General features: G+C 38.3%; 1 protein-coding gene across 1 annotated transcript in view; it reads left to right on the top strand.

Moving 5' to 3' along the window:
* CPLANE1 (ciliogenesis and planar polarity effector complex subunit 1) overlaps positions 1–24,692 on the top strand; it is a 99,467-nt gene that overhangs the window by 56,056 nt on the left and 18,719 nt on the right. The window contains exons 27-43 of the mRNA XM_089496517.1: positions 4,931–5,088; positions 5,206–5,354; positions 6,764–6,843; positions 7,295–7,371; positions 9,297–9,468; positions 10,710–11,000; positions 11,117–11,869; positions 12,839–13,008; positions 14,275–14,386; positions 16,466–16,517; positions 19,481–19,579; positions 19,933–20,037; positions 20,172–20,267; positions 20,721–20,827; positions 20,999–21,194; positions 21,479–21,723; positions 23,972–24,065. Coding sequence (XP_089352643.1) covers positions 4,931–5,088; positions 5,206–5,354; positions 6,764–6,843; positions 7,295–7,371; positions 9,297–9,468; positions 10,710–11,000; positions 11,117–11,869; positions 12,839–13,008; positions 14,275–14,386; positions 16,466–16,517; positions 19,481–19,579; positions 19,933–20,037; positions 20,172–20,267; positions 20,721–20,827; positions 20,999–21,194; positions 21,479–21,723; positions 23,972–24,065 — 2,956 coding nt within the window. The remainder of the gene's footprint in view (positions 1–4,930; positions 5,089–5,205; positions 5,355–6,763; positions 6,844–7,294; positions 7,372–9,296; positions 9,469–10,709; positions 11,001–11,116; positions 11,870–12,838; positions 13,009–14,274; positions 14,387–16,465; positions 16,518–19,480; positions 19,580–19,932; positions 20,038–20,171; positions 20,268–20,720; positions 20,828–20,998; positions 21,195–21,478; positions 21,724–23,971; positions 24,066–24,692) is intronic.

A 24,692-nucleotide genomic window follows, 5' to 3' on the forward strand; every position in this document is an offset into this window, starting at 1 on the left:
ATATATCCTTATGTCAAAATAGCATTGATTTATCTATATCAGCTCAGGATTATGATGTTAGTCCACCTTCCTACTAATTAGAAATTGTAAAGTTTTCAAGCAAATGAATCCAAGACTGAGATACTATGCTGTTAAGCAAAACTGGCTCTTTTCCTACATTAACAAAAGGAGAGAGGAGGTACTAATAGGGCTGAGGGCCATGAAGATTCTGTTAGTTTTATTTGTATCTTGGAGCCATCTGTAAATGGGTTGATGCCTATTGCCCCTTAGACGAGACAGGAATCACATGAAGACATTGAGAACTTTATCTACTCACTGTGTAGGCTGCTCTCCCAGTTCTTTCTCCTGCTTATGCCCAGATCATCTCCCTAGTCTTTAAATAATAGACAGAATTTTCCTTTTATTTTTCGTGTGTACTCTTCTCTTTTTTCCTTAACTTTTCTCTTTGTTGTCATTTTTCTAATTACTTGTAAATAGTTCCAAACTTTTTAAAATGGGGAGCAATCTTACTCCTCTGAATCCTGTTGTAATGGCTTCAAGGTGGAAAGCTAAATCCAAGGTTTAAATCCTATTGCTAATTCTTACTAAAGTAGACCTATTAAATCAGTGGGGACTTGGTAAGTGAATACTTACATAAATTCCATTGATTCAGTGAGTCTACTCCAGTTGGGACTAAATCAGCCATCCAGCTTGACAGAATGCTTAAAGACTATCACACTATGGTTTCCTTTTCCTCTAGGAATAGTTTGGTTATAGATTAAACTCCAACTTCCTGCCCTAAAAGATTATTCAGAGTGACCAAGTAGTTAGTCCCAATGCTGATGCCATCGTTTACTGTTGAACATGTGACTTCTAAGAATGATGCTCATTCTTTTGTCTGATTCAGTGAAAGAGAGGTGGCCCCTGTGTCACATCTAGTAGTGATCACTGTGGGGACTGCTTTCTATGAAATTGGACATGATAGTGATCTTTAGCAGACTTGATAAAATGTGAAAATCTTATTTGAAGTGGTGAGCAAGAGGTGATCACATAATATTCCATTAGTGGAAAAAGAGTGTATAAATTGGCTGGGTGTTTTGAGGTGGTATAGATTGAGGAAGGCTTATGAAAAAGCTCAACATGTCCTCTGTGATGCTCACAGCAGCCATGTTGCGTTAAACAATGTGCTCTATGACTATTTTGAATATGTCTCTCAGTTTATACTTACCTTTCACCACCTCTATGTCTTTTAGCCTTCCCAGCCTTAACAGCTATTGTGCCAAACAATGAGGAATTGTTAATTCAAAATATCAGGTCAGTTGCATGGGATACATTCTGAGATAAGAATGTAATTACATATAATAAACAAAGTTAGCCTCTCTTTCCCCTTTGGATAAGAGACTTTATGCGGTTTCTATTCATAGTCAGCCTTTAGGGTGATGTAGCAAAATTTGGTGGATGAATTCCTGCTGGTGGAGCAAAAGCCTGCTACTACTTCTGCAGGGGAACAGCAGTCACAGGATCAGGATGTTATATCCTCAGATATTCCAAGCCCTTCTGGCCTTCTGTGAATAGTTACCATTTCTGTAAATAAATTATGCACATGAATTCCTTACCAGAGTTCAGATTCGGTATCATCACAGATTATGGTGGTGCTAAAAAATTGCACTGGTGGACACCCCTATAACCCTATTGTTAGAAATGCTATATTGCCCAAGGTGATGCTCCCTTAAAGGTACCAGTGAAAAGAGATCAGTGTCTTGAAGAAGGTTCACCTGCAAACAGGATAGTGGTCAGATCCTAATCTGAAGTCTCTATCATGAATAGAGGTTCTATGATTTGAAGAGAGGATATGTTATATAAAAAGGAATCGTATTCTAAACCCTTAAACACATTCCTGCTCAACTTGTATAAATCTTACGCTTATACTGTGATACCACCTCTTCCCTTCACAGCTTGTGCCACTGCGGCAGCCACAGTGGCAAGTGTATCTCTGTGGCTAAAACACTGGAACATGATAAGTGTTCCAGAGTATCCTAACAATGGTCACATTCCAGGATACCAGATTCTTTGGAGAAGATGCTCTCAATGATATCTTCAAGCCAAAGATAAAAAGAAAGCTGTACTCTCTTTATAAAAGAGAGAGGATAAAAAGCAGAATAGAAGATACTTCTCCAGTTTTCATCCCTCAAGGAACTTTAACAAATCTAGAGTTTTAAAAACTTTCAGACACAACTGGTTTTATACTAGATTCCAGACCAGTTTTCAGCCCAGATAGCAAGGACTTGCCCATCAACCTTGAGCAGCCCAAACCCACTTGACAAAGGTAACAAGAGGATTAAGTTTCTTCCACTTGGAGAAAGGTTCACCCAACTTTTGATTCTATTCTCTGTCCTACTTGTGCATTCAAATCACCTGTGACTATCAGCATGTCCCATTTTGTCACGTGGTCAATTTCCTTCTGTATGCTAGCACAACATTTCTTCCTTTTCTGGCTCTGTGAGAGCATATATTTGGACTATGGTGATATTTACAGATTTTCCATGAAGTCTTATTGATATTATTTGGTCAGACTTTTGCTACATCTTGCCTTACTATTAACACTACCACATTTCTTCTTAGATTCTCATTTCCAGAGTAAAACACTATGTAATTGTCTGGTTGAAAATATCCCATTACTAACCACTTTAGCTTGCTCACCCCAAGTCTTACAATATTTATACATTCCATTTTCTAACTTCCCCTATTCATAGTTCTCACACTTGGTATTCATATTATATGTTTTGTGCAGCTTTTGACTTAACGTTCACCTCTGAGCATGTCAGCAGCTGAATATCTTCTTGGCTTCAGTGCAGTTACATTGTTAGACACAACACTATTTATGTCTTGCCCTTTGTTATGTTTCATTTGTTCATTTGAGTGCATTCCATCCCGGGAGTCTCATCTTCCAGCACTATCTCTTGCTTCATTTTGGATTGTCCCCTCATATTTTCAGGGTAAAAAACATTTAGAAGTGGTTTGCTGTTGTCCCCTTCTGTGAAGTATTAACCAGAACTAGCAAAAGTGGCATTGCCATTGTCTCTGGGAGATCCTCCCCAAGTGCATCTCTCTCTACACCAGCTACCTAGAAACTTCACTTCTATGGCTTTGCTGCTACCTTCACCATTGGAACTATCAGCTCTCTTCTGCTGATATGGACATTGGTTTCTGAATAAGGGTTTGGCACAGTTACTTTGGTTCCACAGCAAAAGCCGACCTAAATTAGGAAACTCTACCTGTTTCAGTATTACCATGAGCAAAGCCCTTTGTCTCTCAAGAACATACAGTCCCACCACCATAAAAATGTACTGCCATGGGGGGATTGGCTACATTGAGCCACCTAGTATCTGAGTGGAATATTTACCTGCAGGCTGGTTTCTTAAGCTAGGTAACAAATTAACAAACCTTTGAAATGAGAGTGGTGAATACCTGTGGCTCTTTTTGGTACCACTGCTTTTTCCCTTCCCAAAATTTGATCCTTAGCATTGGTAGATCCTATTGATGAATATCTCCTTCCTGATCTGAGAATGAGGCTTTGGTTAGTTACTGTAAATGCTAATTCTAGACTGAGGAGACATCCAGACCAACCTGTCAGCAGTGCCCTTTTAGTTTCTTGTGTTACCTTGTGTTGCCTTACTTTCCTTCCCTTTGCTCTTTCTGTCTTTCCTGTGCTTGCTATATAAAGAACGAAGGGAGTGGCTTACAGAATAAGTAATTAAAGCTTTGAATGTTTTTACATGACTCCTGCCTAGTCTGCATATCAATACAAGCTAATCCCTTGGTGGTACTCCTCTTTTCTGTGATCCAGCATGAGCCTTCATGGTAAGTAACAAATGCTTCCTTAGTTTTATGAGAAACAACAATTAAGTGTATATAATGACAGTACATTTAGTTCAACATGGACGCACTAATTCAAAATGTTTTTACCAAATGCCATAAATTCTTTGTTGCAGTTTGTTTCACATATTTTCATGCTGGCTAAATGTTTAGAATGTTAAGTAATTAACTTATTTGTAAAACAGTTGTTACCAAAAAAAGCAGATATTCCATGAAAGCAGTACTTTTCATAATGCATTCAGATGGCCCTAAAGAATTGAGTGAGAAATAATAGGCTATGATAATAATTTAATGGAAGTCTAGATACACAGTCTTTTTCACATATTTTAAGTACCGTTATGATTTTTTAAAATGTGCCCCATGTAATTGTTTTGTGTGTCATTTGAGATTAAATGAGATAAAAATTGAATAATGCAGATGAATAATTAATACAGAGACAAAACTTTTTATGAAGAAAATCATGTTAGACTGTGTCTTATTAATTCCAAAGTGAATATATTTTAAGATCTAATTAATTCATTTATTTGAAACATGAAACTTGAATTTATGGACAATTACATGACCAGAGAAAAAAATGTTTAAGCAAAATGTAAATGTTATCAAATCCAGTAAAGCTCATTGCACAGAAGTGTTAGTACAGATACTGGTGGCAAAGTGGTTAAATACCTGTACTGCAGCCACTCACTCAATCACCATAAGGTTGTTAGTTTAATACCAGCTAGGGGCTCAGCCTTGACTCAGGCATGCATCCTTCTGAAGTTGCTAAAATGAGCACCCAGCTTGTTGGAGGCAATTAGCTTACACATTGTAAACCGCTTAGGGAGTGCTTAAGTGATAGGCGGTATAGAAATGTAGTTGCTATTGCTATTGCTATACAGATTGGGGTTCGTATCAAAACCCTATATCCAGTCAGTTCAGTGACCCTAGAGGAGCATTATAATGGGGTAAAAATGAATGCATATACAAAGTGCTGCTCCGTCCCTTCTGTTGTGTCAGGACTTCATGAAGAAATGTTTATTATAAGTTGTGTTTCGATGTATAAACCATGTGTCCTTTTTGTTTTTGTTTTTTAAAGACGGAACACATACAGTCTTCAAGTACCCGTTCTTCAGCAATCAAATCCAAACTAGAGAAAGAAAGCAGTGTGGATACAGGCTACTCTCCATCAGTTGAGGCTCCAGCTGTTATCCAAGATGGCCATGCATATGGGGAACCTTGTGAAAGTGCTCCAGGGTAATAACACAATGTTAAGTTTGGTGCAAAAAGTTGAACTTTTATGAAGCTGAGAATGGTGTGAACAAACACTACTGTTGCAGATCTTCAGTTTTTGTAATCTTTTTAAATACACAGAACATTACCTGAAAGACATTCTGAGAAGAAAGAAAATCACTTCAAAGATCTTTCTGAAACACATGACCTAGAGATAGAAGGAAAAAATGTTGATGCACATTTGACAGAAAGAGTGAGAAATGCAGTGGACATGACATTTGAGAACGAAGGTGAGTTGAATTAAAATTAATCAAAACAATTCATTTTCAAAATGTGTATATGAAATTAAGGATTTCGTTAAAACGTAGGCTGCATCTGCACTGCAGAAATAATCCAGTTTGATACCAATTTAACTGCCATGGTTTGATGCTATGTTATTTGGGGATTTTTAGTTTTTGTGAGAAATAATAATAATAATAATAATAATAATAATAATAATTTTATTTGTAAATGTAGCCTTCTCTGTCAGAGAGCTCTGGTGCTACAAGGAACTACATTTCCCAGAATTACATCGCATTGAGCCATGGCAGTTAAGGTTGTGTCAGACTGGATTATTTCTGCAGTGCTGATGTAGCCAACACCCAGGATGGACCCTCCAGGCTCCAGTCCCAACTCCTGGCCTTGGCTCTGTCTCCCTCTGGTCGATGGGACTCCACCTTGGCTTCAGGGGTAGTGTGGAGGTGGAGGCTGGAGCCCCATCAGCCAGAGGGAGCCAGAGCTAGCCCCGGGGCCATGACTTTATAATACAGTGGAACCTCGCCATACGCAGGGGATCCGTTCCGGATCCCGCCGCGTATGGCGATTTCCACCTATGCTCGAGCCCCATTGTAAACAATGGGGCTCGTGCACGGCGGTGCGGAGTTGTGCGGGGTGCAATGGGTGCGCGCGCAGTGCAACAGACACGTGCGCCCATTCAACTGAATGGGACGCGCCGCCCCTTCCGCCCCGCGTGCGCGCCGCGGCTTGAGCGTGTATGCTCAAGGCTGCGTATGGCGCACCCACCTATGGCGAGGTTCCACTGTATTGTATTTTAACTGTTTTGTGTGTGTGTTTCTTTTTAAAATTGTGTTTGGTATTTTAACATGTTGTACTCTGCCTTGAGCCTTGAGGAGAGGTGGAAAAGAAATAATTTTTACTTATTTATTTATTTGTATAGAAATAGCAAGTAGCAATAGCAAGTACATTTCTATACCGCTTGTCAGTACACTTAAGCACTGCCTATGTGATCTACAATGTGTAATCTAATTGCCCCCAATAAGCTGGGTACTCACTTTAGCGACCTCGGAAGGATACAAGCCTGAGTCAAGCCTGAGTCCCTGACTGGTATTGAACTCACAACCTTGTGGTTTGTGAGTGGCTGGCTGCAGTACTGGCATTAAGCCACTGCGCCACCAGAGCTCTTATATTTATTCATTGAATTTATATCTCGCCTTTCTCCCAAGATGGGATGTGTATTTGATTAAATGTAAGCCTTGTTTAGTTCAGTGAAACTCATTAAACAGTTCTTAGGAGACAGTCTGTCAGCTGCACATAATAATGATAAGAGAAGTGCAAACGGTGTGGCAGAGAAGGATCTGTCAAGGAACTGGGCTGCTCCTTCATTATTTAGTTTGTCTCATTGTTTTCCTTTATTTTAAAGAGCATTGTGAAGATCCATTGTCACTTTCAAAGAGTCCTACGATTTCTGTCAGTGTGAAATCAATACAGCAACAAAAAGAGGTAAGTTGATACAAGAATTAATGCATTTTCTTAACTTCAGTATTTGCAAACCATGAATTTTGTAGGTGGAACGCCGTCTCATATTAGCCATGTTGAGAAATTGATATCATAGCCACAGGGCATAGATGGAAATCATCTGGCCCAGGGTCAAACTTAGTTGGGTCCATCACATGGGAACTATTTGTTTTAAAAAAGAAAAAGCTGAAAGCACATTACAGCATGATTACATAGCTATACACGGTTCTTCAGTCATCTCAATGCTGGCTGTTTATTTCGGAGTTTATTAGTTAGCTGAACAAGATATAAATGAAATAAAGACATACATGATATAATTGTGGGGGCAGGGTTCCTCTTAAAGAGATTGTTGTATGCTAGAGAGTAAAAGTCTGATATATGCTACAAATTAAATAGATTAATATGTACTTAAATGTATCTTTTTAAAATGCAACAGCTGCCTATATCAGATGTTGAATATACACAAGAACCATTGCTGGAAAAATTGGAGCAAAACTTTACAAAGATGGAGAGGTGAGGGGAAAAATGCATGATTTGTTCATCTTAATAGTGCCATTCTACTTGTATTTTTCTTTTCTGGCATTGCAGCCTTGCATTTGCCTCAGTACTTAAATACCTTTGTTTGAGTTAGTTGTTAGTGGCGATGGAGATCAAATGTAAACAGACAAACATTGTGAACAAGGTAACTGTTTGTTTACAGTTAGCGGGAAAAACTTCATGGTTGACAGAATGAATTCTTTTGCAATGTAAGTATTGCCTTGAAATTGTATATTAAAATTCTTTAATAATAAATGGCAATCATCCTGTTCATGATACCTAATGCAATTAAAACCTTTTGATCTATCATTCTTTCTACAACATTACATATGAAAGTTCCCAGAGACGTCCCCTAATCATTATGTCCTGAAATTAAGTAAAAAATTGCTAGGAAAAAAACAAACTAACAATAAATATACAGTCAATAAGGTAATATGTGAAATTGTCATTAAAATTGTTGGTAGCTTTATAAACTTTCTCGGTACATTTTCTGATACTGCCTACACTTCTTGCCTGATTATTGTGTTTAATTGTGAACTGAAGAAACAACTTTTCAGTATCACCAGCTTTCAAGGAAGAGGAGGCTTTCAGACAATCTGTAACTGAAGCAATGTTGCTATGTCGCAAGCATTTCCATATCCAGTCATTCATGGAACCAGACAGATTGGTCCTTCCCGCTTCCACACTTTAAGCAGAGGCTAGCCACTTAATGTCATAGTAGAAATTCAGGGAATGGTTACTTATTCCAGGAATCATACTAGCATGCACCACATTTCCTTAGTGTAGTGGAGCACAGGCATGTAGTCTACATGTCTGTACTCGACTACATGTCAATTCTTCGTTAGTGTGTCTATACAAGAGTTAGGATCATGTATCTTACATATATAGTCTTTTATTTTTTTTGTTTTTCATGTTGATTCATAAAAATAGCATTTAATAAGTTAGGAGACATTCAGATTGCTATGGAAACACAGGTGGGAAAGTGTTGTTACATTAATGCCCTGCTTGTAGTATCCCATAGGGAAATGTATGGTTGCAGGATGCTGAATTAGAATTGTCTTCAGCATGGTGGAACATGACTCTTGTATTTGTATGTTTTAGAATAAGATATAATTCAAGAGTCGTTCTTTTCAAGAAGAACAGATTAAAAATGATGCTAATTGCCACTTGGGACCTTTAAAAGGCAGTATTGTTGTTTTCCACTATTATGATTATGATTTTAAATGATATTCATTTATATCCCTTCTTTCTCCTGATAATGGGATTCAAGGGGTCTAACAACATATTTAAAACAATGAAATTTAAAACAATAAAAAGCATTAATAAAAATATAAATGTAAAGTTTTAAAAAATTAAACAAATTATCAAGCTAAGACATTAAACATTAAAAATACTAAAATTCATTAAAAGATTATATACAAACCTTAAAAACATTAAGAGCCCAACCCTTGTCAGGCTGTGAAAGCCTGATAGGGGAAAACCATTTTGACATGCTAATGGAAACACAGGGACATCCTGGCCTTTCTAGGGAGGAAGTTTCAAAGTCTGGGAGCAGCCACCTAGAAGGCCCTCTCTCTTGTTCCCACCAAACAAGCCTGAGAATGTGGTGGGACAGAGAACTCTAATGGATCCATATTTATTACATTTTTTTATTTACAAACTGCAAACAACAGCTAAAATGGTTAATGGTGCCATCTATATTACATGTTCCAAAATTAAAGAAAAACATAACAGTTTAACACATTGGTATTGATCAAAAAGCTATTGTCTCCAGTAGTAAACAGGGTGAAGAGAGCTTTTGTACCTATATCATAGGTACAAAATGTATTTAGGAGAAGAGATTAGAATCTTGTATAGTTGCTGACACAGTCACAAAACTGTTTCCCACTTTGTCTCTACAGTTCTCTTTCAGATTATCAGCCTTCTTTTACTGCTGTGTCAAGTACTCTTTCAAATGAGCCTGTTGGCCAAGAGAAAAAAGAAACTGCCGCAAAAGAATCAACAGTACAGCCACTGAGCACTTCAGATGCTGTCAGGCAAATGCTCCAAGATGAAATGTTTAAACTGGTTCAGGTGAAAATGCCTCATTTTAAAAATATAAATACAAGTACAAGGGCTATAGATTCTGATATAACAGCTTACTAAAATCAGTGGAACTGGAGATATCAGAACCACCTGTAGCAGAGAGTGTCTCCCTTGTGTCTGTATTCTTAATTCATTACACTTACATCATGCCAAGGGCCCACTGTATTTTTATGCTATGGCATCCCTCATAAGACATGAGACTCTTTGAGTTTTCTCAAATGGATCTACAGCAATAAGTAAGCCATAGTGAGTGAGCTGGATTTCTGCTGCTTCAGAGAACAAGACTCAATAGATTCAAATTACAAGAAAAGAAGTTCTACCAAAATTGTAGAATAACTTCTTTACTGTAAGATTTGTTTAAAAGTGGAATAAACTGCCTGCTCTGCTTCTCTGCAGATCTTTAAACAGGTTGTATAGGCATCTTTCAGGAGTGCTTTAGTTGTGTCCCTCCATGGTAAAGGATTAGACTTGATGGTCATTGCACCAACTTTCAGCTCTAAGGTTCTATGATTATAGCCAATAGAATCCTTAGTCTTACTCAGCAGCTGATTTAACTGTAATTTGACAGTTTTGTACCATTTGCAGAACAAGTGTAATAGAATTAGAGCAGGGGTCGGCAACCTACGGCCCGCGGGCCACATCCAGCCCACGGGCACAGTAGGAGCGGCCCCAGGCCAGCCCTGCCGCCAATTGCCGCCGCCGGCCCTGAGGGGCGGGGGAAGGCCAGCGCCGGCTTCTGCCCTCCCTGAGGGGCGGGGAAAACGCTGGGGCAGCCGGCGCTGGCCTTCCCCCCGCCCTGTGGGGAAGCCTTGGCCCTCCCAGAGCGCGGGGAGAGGCAGTGGCCTGTCACCCCCTCTCCCAATCCCCCCCCCCCACTTCTAGCTGTCTCTCAGACAGCTGGAGGTCGGGAAAGGGAGCAGAGAAAGCCCCGCCCCAGAGGGTGGAAGCTCTGCCCCCAGCATCTGGCCCCGCCCCCGGAGGGTGGAAGCTCTCTCCCCCCTGCTTCGGCCCCCCAGTTGTCTGAGGGACAGCAACCCGGCCCCCGGCTCAAAAAGGTTGCCTACCCCTGAATTAGAGTAAGAATAATATGATTATTGAAGCAGGGTAATATTTCTGATGATGCCTGTTTTAACAGAACAATTGCAGAGTTATAAATAGTCTGTATATGAATTTTAACTAAGTTACATTTTAGCAAATCCTAATTTCTGTTCTTTCTGTTTATGTTCTAGTTACAGCAAATTAATTTTATGAGCCTCATGCAGGTAGTAGGATCATCCTTTGCTAGTCTACCAAATCTATCACAACAGATGCATCAGACACAGCCTTTTCAGCTGGGAAGAAGTCAGGCTTTAAGTGCTGGAGGCAATGATATAGAAAGTTCTCCCCACAAACATCCAGCAGATGGCTTTCCAAAAACACAAATGCCAGTTCTAGAAAATCATGGGACTGTTAATATGGAAAACACTGGAAATCGTGGAACAAATGATTTATGTAATCAAAACCATAAAGAAACTCTTCTAGTAAGTAGAGATTTTTAGAATAAAAAGTTGTAATTCATGTATTGCTTTCAAGATTTGGTCTATGTATTCAGCCATTCTGTTATTTTTGTTTATAAACAAATATTTTTCTTGTTTAGAATCCTCCACACATTGGTGATTCTTCACATTTACCAGAGAACCAGTCCAGTGGAGCAAGGCCGATACCACCATTTCAGAGCTTCCTTCCTCAGGTTCCAGCCAGGCCACTACCTCTTTTGTCTGTTCCCCTAAATGCTGAAAAGAAACCTAAGCTTATCCCAATGGCAAAACCTATATATGGTGCAGATGGGCTTCCTTTGCTTAAACTTAATCCAAACTATGAATTCCGGCCATTCAACATATGTTCCATAAAAACTCCTAAAACCCTCATTGACCCACACCCACAACAAAGACAGTTCTGGGGTCCACCTCCTTCTGTGAAAAATCCTCAGAGTTTATCAGCACCAGAACACAAAAATGGTTTACCAATGCATCTAAACTTAAACAGCTATGATCTGGAAGGCATAAGGCAAGCACAGGAACAGAAGAACAACTGGGGAGGACCAATGAGTAAGGAGACTTCCAGACACCTTCATCTGGATGAAGATGAAAGAAAAGAAAATATGTCACGTTCACAGAAATTTCACGTACAACTAAGGGCAGAGAAGCCAATGGCTGACAAGGAAATTCCCTTGCATAAAACGTATGAAAACTTTGCTCAATTTCCCTTGCTTTATATGAAGTCTTGCACACAAGCCAAACATTCTTCAGCTTCAGTACCTGTTGAAATTACAGGAAAGGACACAGATTCCAGAGATCTTTGGCAGACAGGATTACCATTGCTTTATGCTAATTTACCTCCACTCATCAAGGTAATGGGTGTTACAAATTTTTTTGCTAGAACTATTTCACAATTACTCTAAAATATGTACATGAGATTTAAGTGAATATTTTTAATTACAGTGGGCCCTTGGTATCCACTGCAGTTTGGTTCTAAGACTGATGCACACCTGTGGATACCAAAATCCATGGATGCTCAAGTCCCGTTACCGTATTTTCCGGCGTATAAGACGACTGGGCGTATAAGATGACCCCCAACTTTTCCAGTTAAAATATAGAGTTTGGGATATACTCACCGTATAAGACTCTTCCAACGCACACCAAATAAAAAATTAAAAAACCATCAGATTTGATTTCAATATGGTAATTTTAATTCAAATGACATGCAGGTACTTAGCAGGAAAGCTTGTTGTATACAAAGCCTGCTTGGATTGTTCAGCTTTCCCTGCCTGCCCAGCCCTCCCTGTCTCCAAGACTATCAGAGTGGTAGCTGCTTTCATACGATCGTCGCATACGGTGGGGATGTGGCCGCAGCCGTTTTTGAGCTCCTCCCACCAGATGTGGCGACCGCAGATTCTTCAGTCTGGCTCAGAAATTTCAGCACCTGCCCTATAAGATGACACCCGGCGTATAAGACGACCCCCGATTTTTGAGAAGATTTTCCTGGGTTAAAAAGTAGTCTTATACGCCAGAAAATACAGTAATTACAATTGCATAGTAAAATGGTCTTCCTTATATAAAATGGCAAAATCAAGGTTTGCTTGTTGGAATTTATTTTATTTTTTGGGAATATTTTCATTCTGTGGATGATTAAATCCGTGGCTATGGAGGGCCAGCTCTATCACTGTTTCTTTTGCCTTATGCTTTTTCCATTTACATTAATGAAATTTGAATGTTTTGTATAAGAATCAAATGATTTATTTTATCACTGTAGGATTTGAAAGAAAGGCGTTCTTCACATACTGTTCACATAAACATGCTCTATTTCCTTTCTCAAACAGTTTCAAACACCAAAGCTCATCCCCCTTCAAGAACTCATAGCATTTCAGCAAAGCCGCCAAGCTGTACATGTCTCTCACTTAAGGTGTAAAGACCATCCTGAAAAGTTTCAGTTACTGAAGGCGGACATTACAACATATGAAGCAAGAGAAGACAAAAATAGTAAAAAACGGTAAGAGTAAACAATGCTCATCTTCCAATATTTGATCAGAGGATCCTTGTAAAACTGGGAGGGTGGCACTTGGGCTGCTTGCAGGAGATGGAGGGAGGAGAAAGAAGAGTTATGAAGAAAGATCCTTGTGAAACTGGGAGATTGGTTGGAGCTGTTGGCAGGGAGGAGGAAGAAGAGGCTTGGAAAATGATCTGGCCAAATTCTGTTTGTAAAACTGGGAGGTTGGCACTGGGACTTTTGACAGAGAGGAGCAGGAAAAAGAGACTGTCCTCATTCTTCAGCAGCTACTATACAAACTTGTCAATAATCAAATTTGTGGAAGGGAAACCTGTGAGTATGGAGGGCCAGCTGTATATATAAAAAGTAATTTTAATAATTTCTTCCCACTGTGAGAAAGTCTGAAAACCATTCAGTTTTCAAAGCTATTTGGAGATTTTCTTGCAAATCAACCACTTGCAAATTTTGCTAAGAATCAGTCCGCAGCTACAGCTTCTGTTTAGCACAAAATGACTATGTGTGAATTTTGTACAAAAATAAGTTGCCGACCTTCCAGGATTCTTTTCATGAGAGTTTTTGTGAGACTAAAAAAAAATTAATCATTTTTTCAAACATTTTCAAATATTATTTCCATCCCTATTCCCAACAATGGTGAACACATTGTTGTTAGTGGGGTGCACCAGCCTAGGAGGAGCCTATTCGGCAGCTATTTGCCATGGGACCAGGCCTAACTTGTTAGAAGGATGAAATTTTGGCTATTAGCCAGGTAATACAGAGATATTGTATTAGAATTTGATTAAAATGTTGATGTGACATACTGTATCTCCTTATATGAAAAATGGTCCATCCATAACTGAAGGCTCCTGTCTCCCTATATGAGCTTGTCTGTGCCTTGAGACCTTGCAGAGGACCTTCTCTCTGTCTCATCATGCTCAAAGGTACATCTGGTGGGAACATGGGAGAGTGTCTTCTCTGTGGCTGCTCTCAGGCTCTGCAACTTTCTTCCAAGAAATGATAGTCTGGCCTTTGAGAGCTAACTCCTCAGGGGAAAGGGCCTTTCATATGCTGTGCTGTTTACATTTTTTCTTTTTTCTAATAGTTACGCTTTTAACTGCTTTTAATGTTATTGATAGTTTAATTATGCTTTTATGTTTTGTATAATGTACATTTATTTAGATGTACCTGTTTTACTTTCATAAGCGACTTTGAGTTTAAGACTGGAAAAAGGCAGGATATAAATAAATACATATTTAAATTTAATAATGATAGACAGAAGAGGCGTGTTGAGAAACAGATCAAGAAGGAAGAAAGGAAGAAAACACCTGTAACTCTTCAACAAGATGATTCCACTGATTTAGTTGATACTTTAGAGCAAACAAAGGTATGATATGGAAATATTAATTCATCTTGTTTAAAAATTATGCTATACTTCAGAAATATGAACAGCTAGACCACTCTAAATATTCCTATCCCTTTCCAATGTAGACCAGGAATGTAAAACTAGAAGGAGCTGGATTCCCGAGTGCCAAGCTATAATAAACCCGATGCCTTCAGTGGTTATACCTCCTGATATAGGGTTTCTCATGAAAAGAGCAGGTGCTGCTTTGCTGCCCAGTTATTGTGTTTGTTTCAGGGATTGGGAGCTGTGTAAGAAAACACTTATAGAAAACCTGTGGAACATCTGGTAGAGAGTGAAGGAGCCATCCATAAATGGGTTAACTGCTGCTGCCCAGGCTAGGCAAGATAACTAGTTATTTAAAAAGAACCTCTATTGATCCCCATCTCTTTCTGCTTCAGTTCTTCTCCTTGCCTCATCCAGGAATGGTTGTATGTCCATCTTCTCCACTTTCTCTGGCCTTATTTCTTCTATTTTAATTTATCTTTTTTTATCTTTCTCCTTCCTCAATCCTATGCTATTTTTTTAAAAAAACCTTTAGCCTTCTATTTCCTGTGTTAGTTTGCTCCCTCACTAGTTTCCCTTTTCTAACTCTCTTTCCCTTTCGCACTTGTTTCTCAAACACACCCTTGGCATGTGAAAGGTTAAAACCAAGTCCACCAAACCAAGCACTGCTTTTCAGAGCACTCCTGCCCAAGGACACATCCATCTAGTCCAGGATGTGCATGTGATCCTAACTGCCTCAACCAAGAGCTGTAAAAACATGCATATGACAGCCCCCCCCCTATGGCAATGGCTGCCTCCATCCTTGAATGAATCTTCACAGTATGTCCAATCTTTCATTCTTTACTGGACCTGGGGAGTCTTTTCTATTCTTTTCTGTATCTCAACCTGTTAAGGAACTGAAGCAGGAGAAGATGAGAATCAGTAGAAGTTCTTTTTAAATAATGCAACTTTTTTTCCTAGCCTGGGTAACAACAGGACTTAACCCATTCATGGATGGCTTCTTCTCCTTGTCAAGAATTGACCTTCATGATAAATTCTCCAATGTGTTTTTTGGTCCCCTGCCCCTCCCCCCTTAATCTGAGGTGGAGGAAACAAGGAGTGAAAGAAAGCAATCACAGCTGATACTTCTAGGGATTTCCTAGGATTTCTTGCGATTTCCAGCTGAAAAGTACTCCCAATTCTTTCCCCTTTTGCCTTCCCCATGTATGGATGGAGAAGGGAGAATATTTTTGCTTTACTTGCATAGAGGGAAATAAGGAGTCCACTGTTAGTGGTGCTTCTAGAAACTGGCAAAGTACTGAACTGGGACTCAGCTGGCTGCTAACCAGAAGTTCCTTCTAACAACAGCTAACAGTATAGCAAGGAGTTCCTCGTGCCTCTAGTCAGAAGTAACAAAAGGAATTATCTGGTCATCACAAGAGAATCTCTTTTGTTATTTCTGATCTGTGCTTGGACATACCAGGAACTTCTTTTCTTCCATAAGAGAATACTTGCTATAGTGTACTTCAAAACAAGGGCTGTTTTCACAGCCAGTCGACCTGTTGAAGTGAACTTTATAGAAGGAAAAGGAGAGATGCAGTGGAATTCATAAGGACAGGCCAACACATGTGCTACTCAGTACCAAAAGAATCCTGAGGCACTTTTTAAATTTTTCTAATAAGCAGTCTACTGACAAATATAATTTGATTTTCCAGCTGCAGCAAATTGATGTAATTAGAACAGATTTCATCTTTCCCTCCTCAAATGCTTTCTGGGTAGTATTTTTTAAAGAAGTAAGTAGAATTCCTAGGTAGTATTTTTAAATACATAAATGCTATTTGACATAAATAGAATTAAACAAATCAACTTTGCAATGTGTGAGCAATTGCCTTTATTACACGTTGAGACCATTTCTGGGATGGAGGGAATTGTATTTCAAATGAGGACCAGAATCAGAGGTGACACACTAATTTGTTACATAGTTGTACATATCGAAAAATACTAAAAATATTTTAAAGTGTACTAGTAGCAAATGAATGATGTATAGGTGTTTCAGAATACTTTTTTATTTTATTTTAGGCTAATCGAACAGAATTCAGCTATGATCTCAGTGATGCTAATGTCTTATTGAGTGAGTATTTCAAACAAAACTATGTTGAAAAAAAACTTTTTTTCAGTCCTGAATGGCAATGCAAGATTCTCCAGCTAGTCTGTGGAGCACCACTACTTCAAAATCAAAAGATAAGAAGGGACAGCTGGACTGATATTATTTACCATATAGACCCGACTATAAGTTAATTTCATGTATAAATCAAGGGCAGATTTTGGAGAGAAAATTATGCTACATGTGGATAAGTTGAGTGTAAAACTTATATAGCTGTCATTAAGCCACAAAAGCTACAACTGCAGTTTCACTCTCCTTAGCAGTGCTGTAAACCTCAGGAAGTGTTCCATCAAAGCCGTCTGTCCTTCAAGCTGATTTTTCCCATACAGTCTAATTTTGGAATTGGGGGGGGGGGGAGGTGAGCATAATCCATTCCTGCAGGTGGCTGAACAGGATGAGTCTCAGTTGGCGGAAGTTACCAAAATTTTTATTTTCCAGATGGTTGCAGATGAAGGTTTGGAAACTGGGCAGTGAGTGATTTGCCAGGCCTTGTGAAAAAGAGACATAACAGCAGTTAAGTCTTGTATCACTACCTGGAACTCAAGCCCTACTGGATGACCATTTTCCTCTATTTCATATGAATGACTTTTTTGTAATACCTTCTGGGGTTTTCCTTCCAGGCAATTTATGTTTTCTCCATTTGGTCCAAAGCATCATCAGCTAATGCTAATATTCCTGTAATCAATGCCAGTGCTTTTTTAAAAATGAAGATTCTCTAATGAACCAGCCAGATCATTCTTAGCAGAGCGCTAAGAATCCCAAAGCTGTGGTTTCTCCTGGTTCCTCACCTCTTACTATTACTAGGGGGAGGGAAGAAAATAAACCAAAAAAACCTCTTATTTGGAAGCTAAGCCTACTACCCAGAATACCTTCCATTCTCATACAATCTTTTATCTTTTGAGACTCAAATGTGATTCAAATTTTCTGCCAATTCTGCTCAGCCTCCAGAGGCAAAGCTGAGGATGCACTGAACTTACCCTGGCCTGTGCTCTTCCTCTCCAGTTTTCATTGGCAGCCAGAGGTCTGTAAAAGATTTGATGGAAGACAGATAGATCATAATAGCTCTACACCAGTCTCCTTAACTTGTCTGACTAGTAAAACAAGGACACTGGTTTCCACCAAGCCTTCTCTCTTTGGGCCTGATCACTTGAGCTAGGATGGTTGTACCTAGCCTCCTGGTATCTGAGAAGGTCTTATACCTAAACCTTGGATATTTGCAGCAGGTCACTAATATTCTCCTTTCTTCTCATCAGTGTTCCATAATCTGAATGAATAAAATGATTTAGTAGGCCTTCGTGAGATAGTTACAGTGAAAAGACTTTATGAATCCAGTTTTTAAAAATTGCACAGGTGTGCACAGACTGCCAAAAATGCCCCAAAGCGATTGTAGAAGTGTCTGTTAGTCTATTACTTGTTTTGAAAAATTTATTCCCTGCCTGTAAACAGTGCACAAACTATTTAAAAAGTGAAAAATAATGATGTGTTTGTAGCTAAAGGCCGAGAGGCCCCAAAAACATTGTTGGGAAATACTTTTGAGCCCAGGACTGCATTTCTTGGATTTTATGACCTTTACCTTCCCTGCTTGTCAATGAGTCATATCCCATTTCAAGATGTTTCTTTATTACTACGCATTTCACAGTAGATTACCAGTGCTTAATTTCAAGCAAAACTTGCAAATGATTGTTTAGGCCTTCTTTAATTCTTTAATTCTAAGACTCAGGAAGACTTGAACAACTTTCACAGTATTCTTGAAATATGAAATATTTCAGGAGTTACATCATGTTAACAGTGGTGCTTATTTTGGCTTTCTTTCTTTTCTTTTCTTTTTTTTATACAGATTTTTATAATCATTTTTTGTTATGTGGCTTGGGGCTCATTTTTTTATGCAATTAATGTTGGTTTTAAGAATTTGTGTTGCACAAAATAGCAAAAAATGTTATTTTTCTTTGTATTCTAACCCGAAGTAGGAAAGTTTTTTTCCCTTGATATTGACCTTAATTTTTAATGTGAAACAACACCTATTTATGCAACAATCCCTAGCATTTTCAGTCATACTCAGAGGAAGGCTAAGGCAAACACCCTTTGAACAAATCTTGCCACGAAACCCCTATGAAAAGCTCACCGTAAAAATGACTTGAAGGTAACAGTACACATACAAGGCAAGAGGGTTTCAGAACTGATTATTTTTAAACTGTTTTAATTAATGTGTTTTAATTGATGTTGTGTATTGTTTATTTGCTGTTGTTCTCTGCCTCTTTTGGTACATGAGAGGTGGGTAATTAATAATAATAATGATGATGATGATGATGATGATGATGATGATGATGCAATAATAATGGGCAACTGGTGGGGTGGGCAACTGTGAACGGCTGAGGAGCTGCACACCCTGACACATGCACATCCCACTGCAAAACATGAACAAACAGTTTATTTGGCCCAAATGTTCCCAGTATCCTGTAGGAGCTATAGGTAGCATTTTAACTATGTATTAGCCTCTCTCCCAGGGCCATAAATGTGGCATTTTGAGGACATTTGGGGGTAAACTAAGTTTAACCCTTGTTATTGCTGTGTGCCTTCAAGTTGTTCCCAACTTAGAGTGACCCTAAAGCAAACCTATCACAGGGTTTTCTTGGCAAGTTTCTTCAGAGAGGGTTTGCCATTGCCATCCTCTGAGGCTGAGAGACTGGGATTTGCCTAAAATCACCCAGGGGACTTACTGTACATGACCGAGCTGGGAATTGAACTCTGGTCCCCAGAGTAGTTGTCCAGTGCTCAAACCACTACACCACACTGGTGTAAATCATTTTTTAAACTGTTTTTATTAAATTCGAATGATACTTTTTCAGCTTTTACATACAAGTAAGATGTTGCAACAACTGTTGAGGTTGTTTTCTTACTTTTGATGTAGATATTATATCTTCTCTTTATAGACCCAGAGACAGTTATTTCTTCAGCAGAACTACATTACTTGGCTTCTGTAAGAAAAATGGCCACACATCTTCAAGAGACTAGCACAAATACAGATACTGGTAAAATATCTGAAACTCACATTGCTATTTTTTCAGGCTTTTAAAATGAAATTCTTTTTCTCTGCATTAACTTACTGTAGTTGCCTACCAAGAACGGAATCCTATGTATCAGGTAACCAACCCTATGCACCCCTGCAAAGGGTCCATACAGGATTGCAACTAAAAGTTACAGAAGTGATTACAATCAAAATAATTTTGCTGTATAAAATATTGAAATCAGACATTTTTCAAATCAGATTTTCCAGTTTTTTTCTCTTAACAGTTATTCAATAGAATAGATGATTGCATTTATTGTGTGCAGAATTAGATGTTGATTCAACTTTTGTTTTATTTTATTTTTCTTATCAATCCAGTTCTTAAATCACACCAGAATATACAAACTAACTTGGAAGAAATAGTTGATGAATCTAGTAAAAATCAACCAATCATCTTTGCTTCTGTTTCTACATCTGTAACGGGTGTGTATGCTCTTTGTGTTAATTGCATTAATTTGTTGTTGTTGTTTGATATAACTCTCTTTTAATGCATAACAGAATTGTTTTGTCCTTCTTTTGATCCATATTGATTTTATTGGGTTTTTTAATTGATCAAGGTCTTCAACCTGCTGAAGAAACACAAATGGTCTCAGAGGTTCCTTCTGAACTTAATGAAAAACAGGGAATCAACTGTGCATCTCCATCTGTAAAAGGTGTGCTTTCTTGTAATTCTTACTACAAATAATGAAATGCATGTGTGAAAAATATGTCTATTGTCTTTTTTTAGAAAGCTTTAATATGTTTTACAGCTCTTAAAATCCAAAGGGAGATTTTATGTATAAAAATAAGTATAGTATTGCCCACAGAGATCATTTATTTTCTCTGCTAATGAGTGTAAATTTCTTATTGATCTTTATTAAATGCCACAGCTAACTCCATTTTATAAATGACATTTTTACTTACTTTCCTCTCTTTTGTTGTGACTCATTTTTCAAATACAAACTGTAAAGTTCATATTTTAGTTTTCCGTTGGTCTTGTTCAACTGATCTCAGAAGAAGAAAAGAATAGACTTTCTCTTAGTACTTCAGCTGTTATGATGATTGCGGTTCCTACAATAGGTTGCATATTTTCTCCTTATATTAACAATTTCTTTCTTTCTTTGCAGATGTAGTACCTTCATGTGCTCCTCAGACTTTGCCACCAGAACTGCACTTGAATCTCACATTCCCTACTGAAGGAACAAAGCAGACTTCACCATTCTCATCTGATATGGTCAGTAATGAGAAATATTTGTTGATATTAGAATCTATGCATGTCTGTCTTTTTAACCTTGTTTATATTATCTACAGAAAAGATAATCAGTTCTGTAACTGCTTTGTAGAAATATTTAATAATGTAATATTGCTTGCTAAATATAATACAGTTCTTTTAAATGTCATTTAGATGGGACAAAAGTATTTCAATGTGATTGATATAGAAGATGGTGATTTTGTGAAAAATTTGCCAGATATCTCTGAGTCTGCTCCAAAACTCATTACTAGACAAGCCATGAAAGCTGAATTCCCTACTTCTGCTGAACTACATCACATGGCAGCATCTGTTACTAATATAATTTCACCTGATGAATTTGATAGAGAAGGTGAGTTTCCTATGTTTTCTTTTGAAAAACTTTAAAAACCTATTCTTTCTAATATCATTAACTGAGTAACTATGAGAAATGTGAGGCCCTTCCAAAAAATTTTCTGTTCTTGGCAAAATGTTATGTCTTTTGTTTTATGTTTCTTTATTACCACTTTGTGAGAAGCAACTGTGGAAATATGTAATTAAATAAAACCATGCAGAATTCTGTAATACTAGTATACTACTACTAAATAGAAATCTCCAAAGGTAACATGGGTTAATCCCCCCCTCTCTTATTTAAAGGAGATACTCTTCAGACTGAATTAGTACAAGTACCACCAAAGACGACAGAGACAGATGCTCTTAGTGATCCTCTCACAGTGGACTTCTTGCATGAGGATTTCAGTACTACTTATTCCAGAAGATTGTCAGCCAGAAAAATCAGCAAAGAGCACATTTCTGCCAAACTCCAGGAAATGGATAGACAGCTATTGACATTACAGAATGTGGCTGAAAGAATGGAGAAAGAATTTAGAAATACTAAACTGGTATATATAAACTTTATGTACTTCTTTCTCTGTAGCATTTTCTCTTTCTCTTATTTGACAAATGTAGTGGAATTAAAATGTATATAGTTTCAAATGGAGGATATATCATACCTAATTTGATATGTCTATGGACTGCTGCCTTCATAGTGAGCTAATTTCAGAAAAATAATTACCAGAATCCTGAATCAAAGTGTGCAGAGCATAGGACTCTGCACACATGGTTCAACACTGCTTCTGCCTCTGAAAGGCAGTCTGCAAGTCAGGGGAGTGCTGCCTCAGCCATTTACTGGTATCTCGGGGGGGGGGGGGGCAGTAGCAACCAGGTTAGATGTATAGGGCAGTGACTTCATTTCTCTTCCCTTCGATGCAAAAGTCCAGCTGGGCATTATCTGGTTGTCTCCTCATTCCTTCACTCTTTGCCCCAGCCACTAAACCGCTGGGGCAGATTCCCAATGGCTTGGAAGCTGGATGGGGGAGGTGTTTGGGCACTGCACAATAAGCTGGTAAATAGTTCTTTCTGCATCCTTCAAAAAAGATGTACCCCGAGCTACATGTCACCAACAGGATTCCAAGCAGTATGTCCATGGCATATCCAAAGTGATAATTTACCAAGTGAAAGCATGCTGAGGATATTGTTTGACCAGCCTGTCCTTGGAAAAATCACTTACTAATCCTGTTTGGGGGTCAAATTGGTCCCAAATAAGTTACTGTTAAAAAGATGGATTTGACATTCTCAGCAAGCCAAAACGAGCAATCCATGACCACTAGAATAGTCCCTCATGCCAACTATTCAAGATAGGAGACCAACATTCTGATCCATGTTGCAGAGCTAGCATTTTCTTGTGCTGTTTAAGTGAAGATGACTTCCCCAGCAGCAAGATCCATTTGTAGGAATTTTCAGGGCCCATCCATCATCCCTAATCTGATATACAGCACAAAGCTATGCAAAAAGAAGGCAATTTTCTCCTAAGCCATCATATGGTGCAGAGGATATCATTAAATTTCATGCATTCCTCCATGACAACAGAAACTAATGTTTCTTATAGTAGCTTATAATAGCCTATCAGATAAGGACTATGTTGCTTCCACATTCCTTTCTTCAGCTCCTTGTTACCATTGACTTTGCACAAAAGGCTTCTCCTAAAGTGAAGCAGCTATCATGTTCATAGCAATCTTTTGACTAAGGATATTTCATGGCTTTGTTCATTATCCAGATATTGGGCTTTTACAGCTAGGCTTGTGGAAACCAAAAGCAAACTCTGTAGGATGTAGTGTCTTTATTCAAGTTAGCCCCATAGTGGAAAAGAAAGATTAAGCACAAAACAGCAAAGATTTATAAATTCTTAGCTGTGCTTCATTCAGGCCTCTAACTATGAGGGCTTCAGACACGAAATCTTGGCCATTTCATCCATACTTTCCAAACTCCTAGACTTTTGTTCTTGCCCCTAGAAAACTACTCTAGAGATGGGTTCCGTAATCAGCTCTTCAATAATTAAGAGGCTTAATATTTTAAGAATTACATGTTGTTCTTCAGATACTACCATACGTGGGCTTTAAACCAATAGCGTTGGTGGTGCTAAGTCTCCTTTACTTCACAGTGGCATTCCTGGTTAGTTTAATTTCCAGGGAAGGGGTAGGCAAAACAAGGCCCTAGAGCTGCATGTGGACCCATCAAGAGTGTTTTTTCTTCATGAACCACCTAGATTTTGGTAGACTGCCCTTATTCTGGCAAAAACAGAATGAATTGCAATGAGTGGTGATTTTAAATTTTCTGCAGTCTCCCCCACATACCCTATTCAACATCAGAAATACACATTTTCACAACTAGAAGTTGTTGTTTTTTTGTTCATATGCATTTTCCCTCACTCTACTTTTTACACAAAACAGTATTCTTAGTCACAATCTTCTTTTGTACTAAAAATCTGCCCCATCTTTCACTGAGCACAAGATTCCTACTTTCTTCTCTGTCTCAAGCCATCTTATCCTGCTGAACATGTGTTCATTGTACAGCCACCCATGCAATTAGAAAACCTCTGTTTTTAGTCTTCAAAAGATAAAAAGAGGCTGCCTTCTATGCAAGAAAGACATAGGTTCCAACAGTGAATATATTAATTAAAGTTAAAAATCTTTGCTGGAAAAAAAATCTTCCAAAGGATGAAGAGTTCACAGATAAATTTGTTCTGTATTTGCTACTGTTGGAATTCCTGTGTTAACTATCCATGTTAAACATGTGATGTATTTTTTTCAGGTAGTGGAAACAGTCGAAGAAGCAGGTTTGGTGACTGATCCCAGAAATGATGACATTTCATTTTTTGCCCCAGATGTTAAAGTTTCCAAAGAAGGTGAGTCTTCTTGGATTCCCTAGTTGACCTGCCTTGTTATTACTAGTGTGTGATGAACAGAATAGGCTTGGCTTGAGAATGATTGGGAAGGTGAAATAGACAGGGAAGAAGAAAAAATTTTACTGGATGAAAACATTCTTGAAATGAATAAAAAAAAGATGCTGGGAAGGGATAAGAAAATCCAAGGATTTTGAATTATCCTGATCTTGAACAGTTAGATTAGACTAGAGTATGCTTATTTATTAATTGATTTTAAATATGTTGCTAAAAATGCACAACTTGTAAAGAGCATATTACAATCAAAGATGTTAAAAGGCATGAGAGAATAAAAAGATATGGCCAAAATGACCATAAAGGGAATGTCAGCCCTGCATTAGAGTGCCATAATGCTAAAAGTCTTCTCCCTAATAAAGATCTTCTACATGTGCCTCATTTCAAGGAAAGATTGGGTGACTGGAGCAGGGTCTCAGAAATAGATCTCAAGGCCTGGTTTCCGTATATGGTAATTTTTTAGATGAACTTGTCCCAAACCATTAAAAGCTGTATAAGTCAAATCTAGCAATTTGTGTTAAGCCTTTGGGAGCCAGTGCAACTGATAAAGTATTGTTATAATGTTACTAAATCTCC

Source organism: Sceloporus occidentalis, unplaced genomic scaffold (genome assembly GCF_023333645.1).
Source record: "Sceloporus occidentalis isolate IW3139 unplaced genomic scaffold, rSceOcc1.0.p SCAF_1, whole genome shotgun sequence".
In the NCBI taxonomy this organism is placed as follows: Eukaryota; Metazoa; Chordata; class Lepidosauria; order Squamata; family Phrynosomatidae; genus Sceloporus; species Sceloporus occidentalis.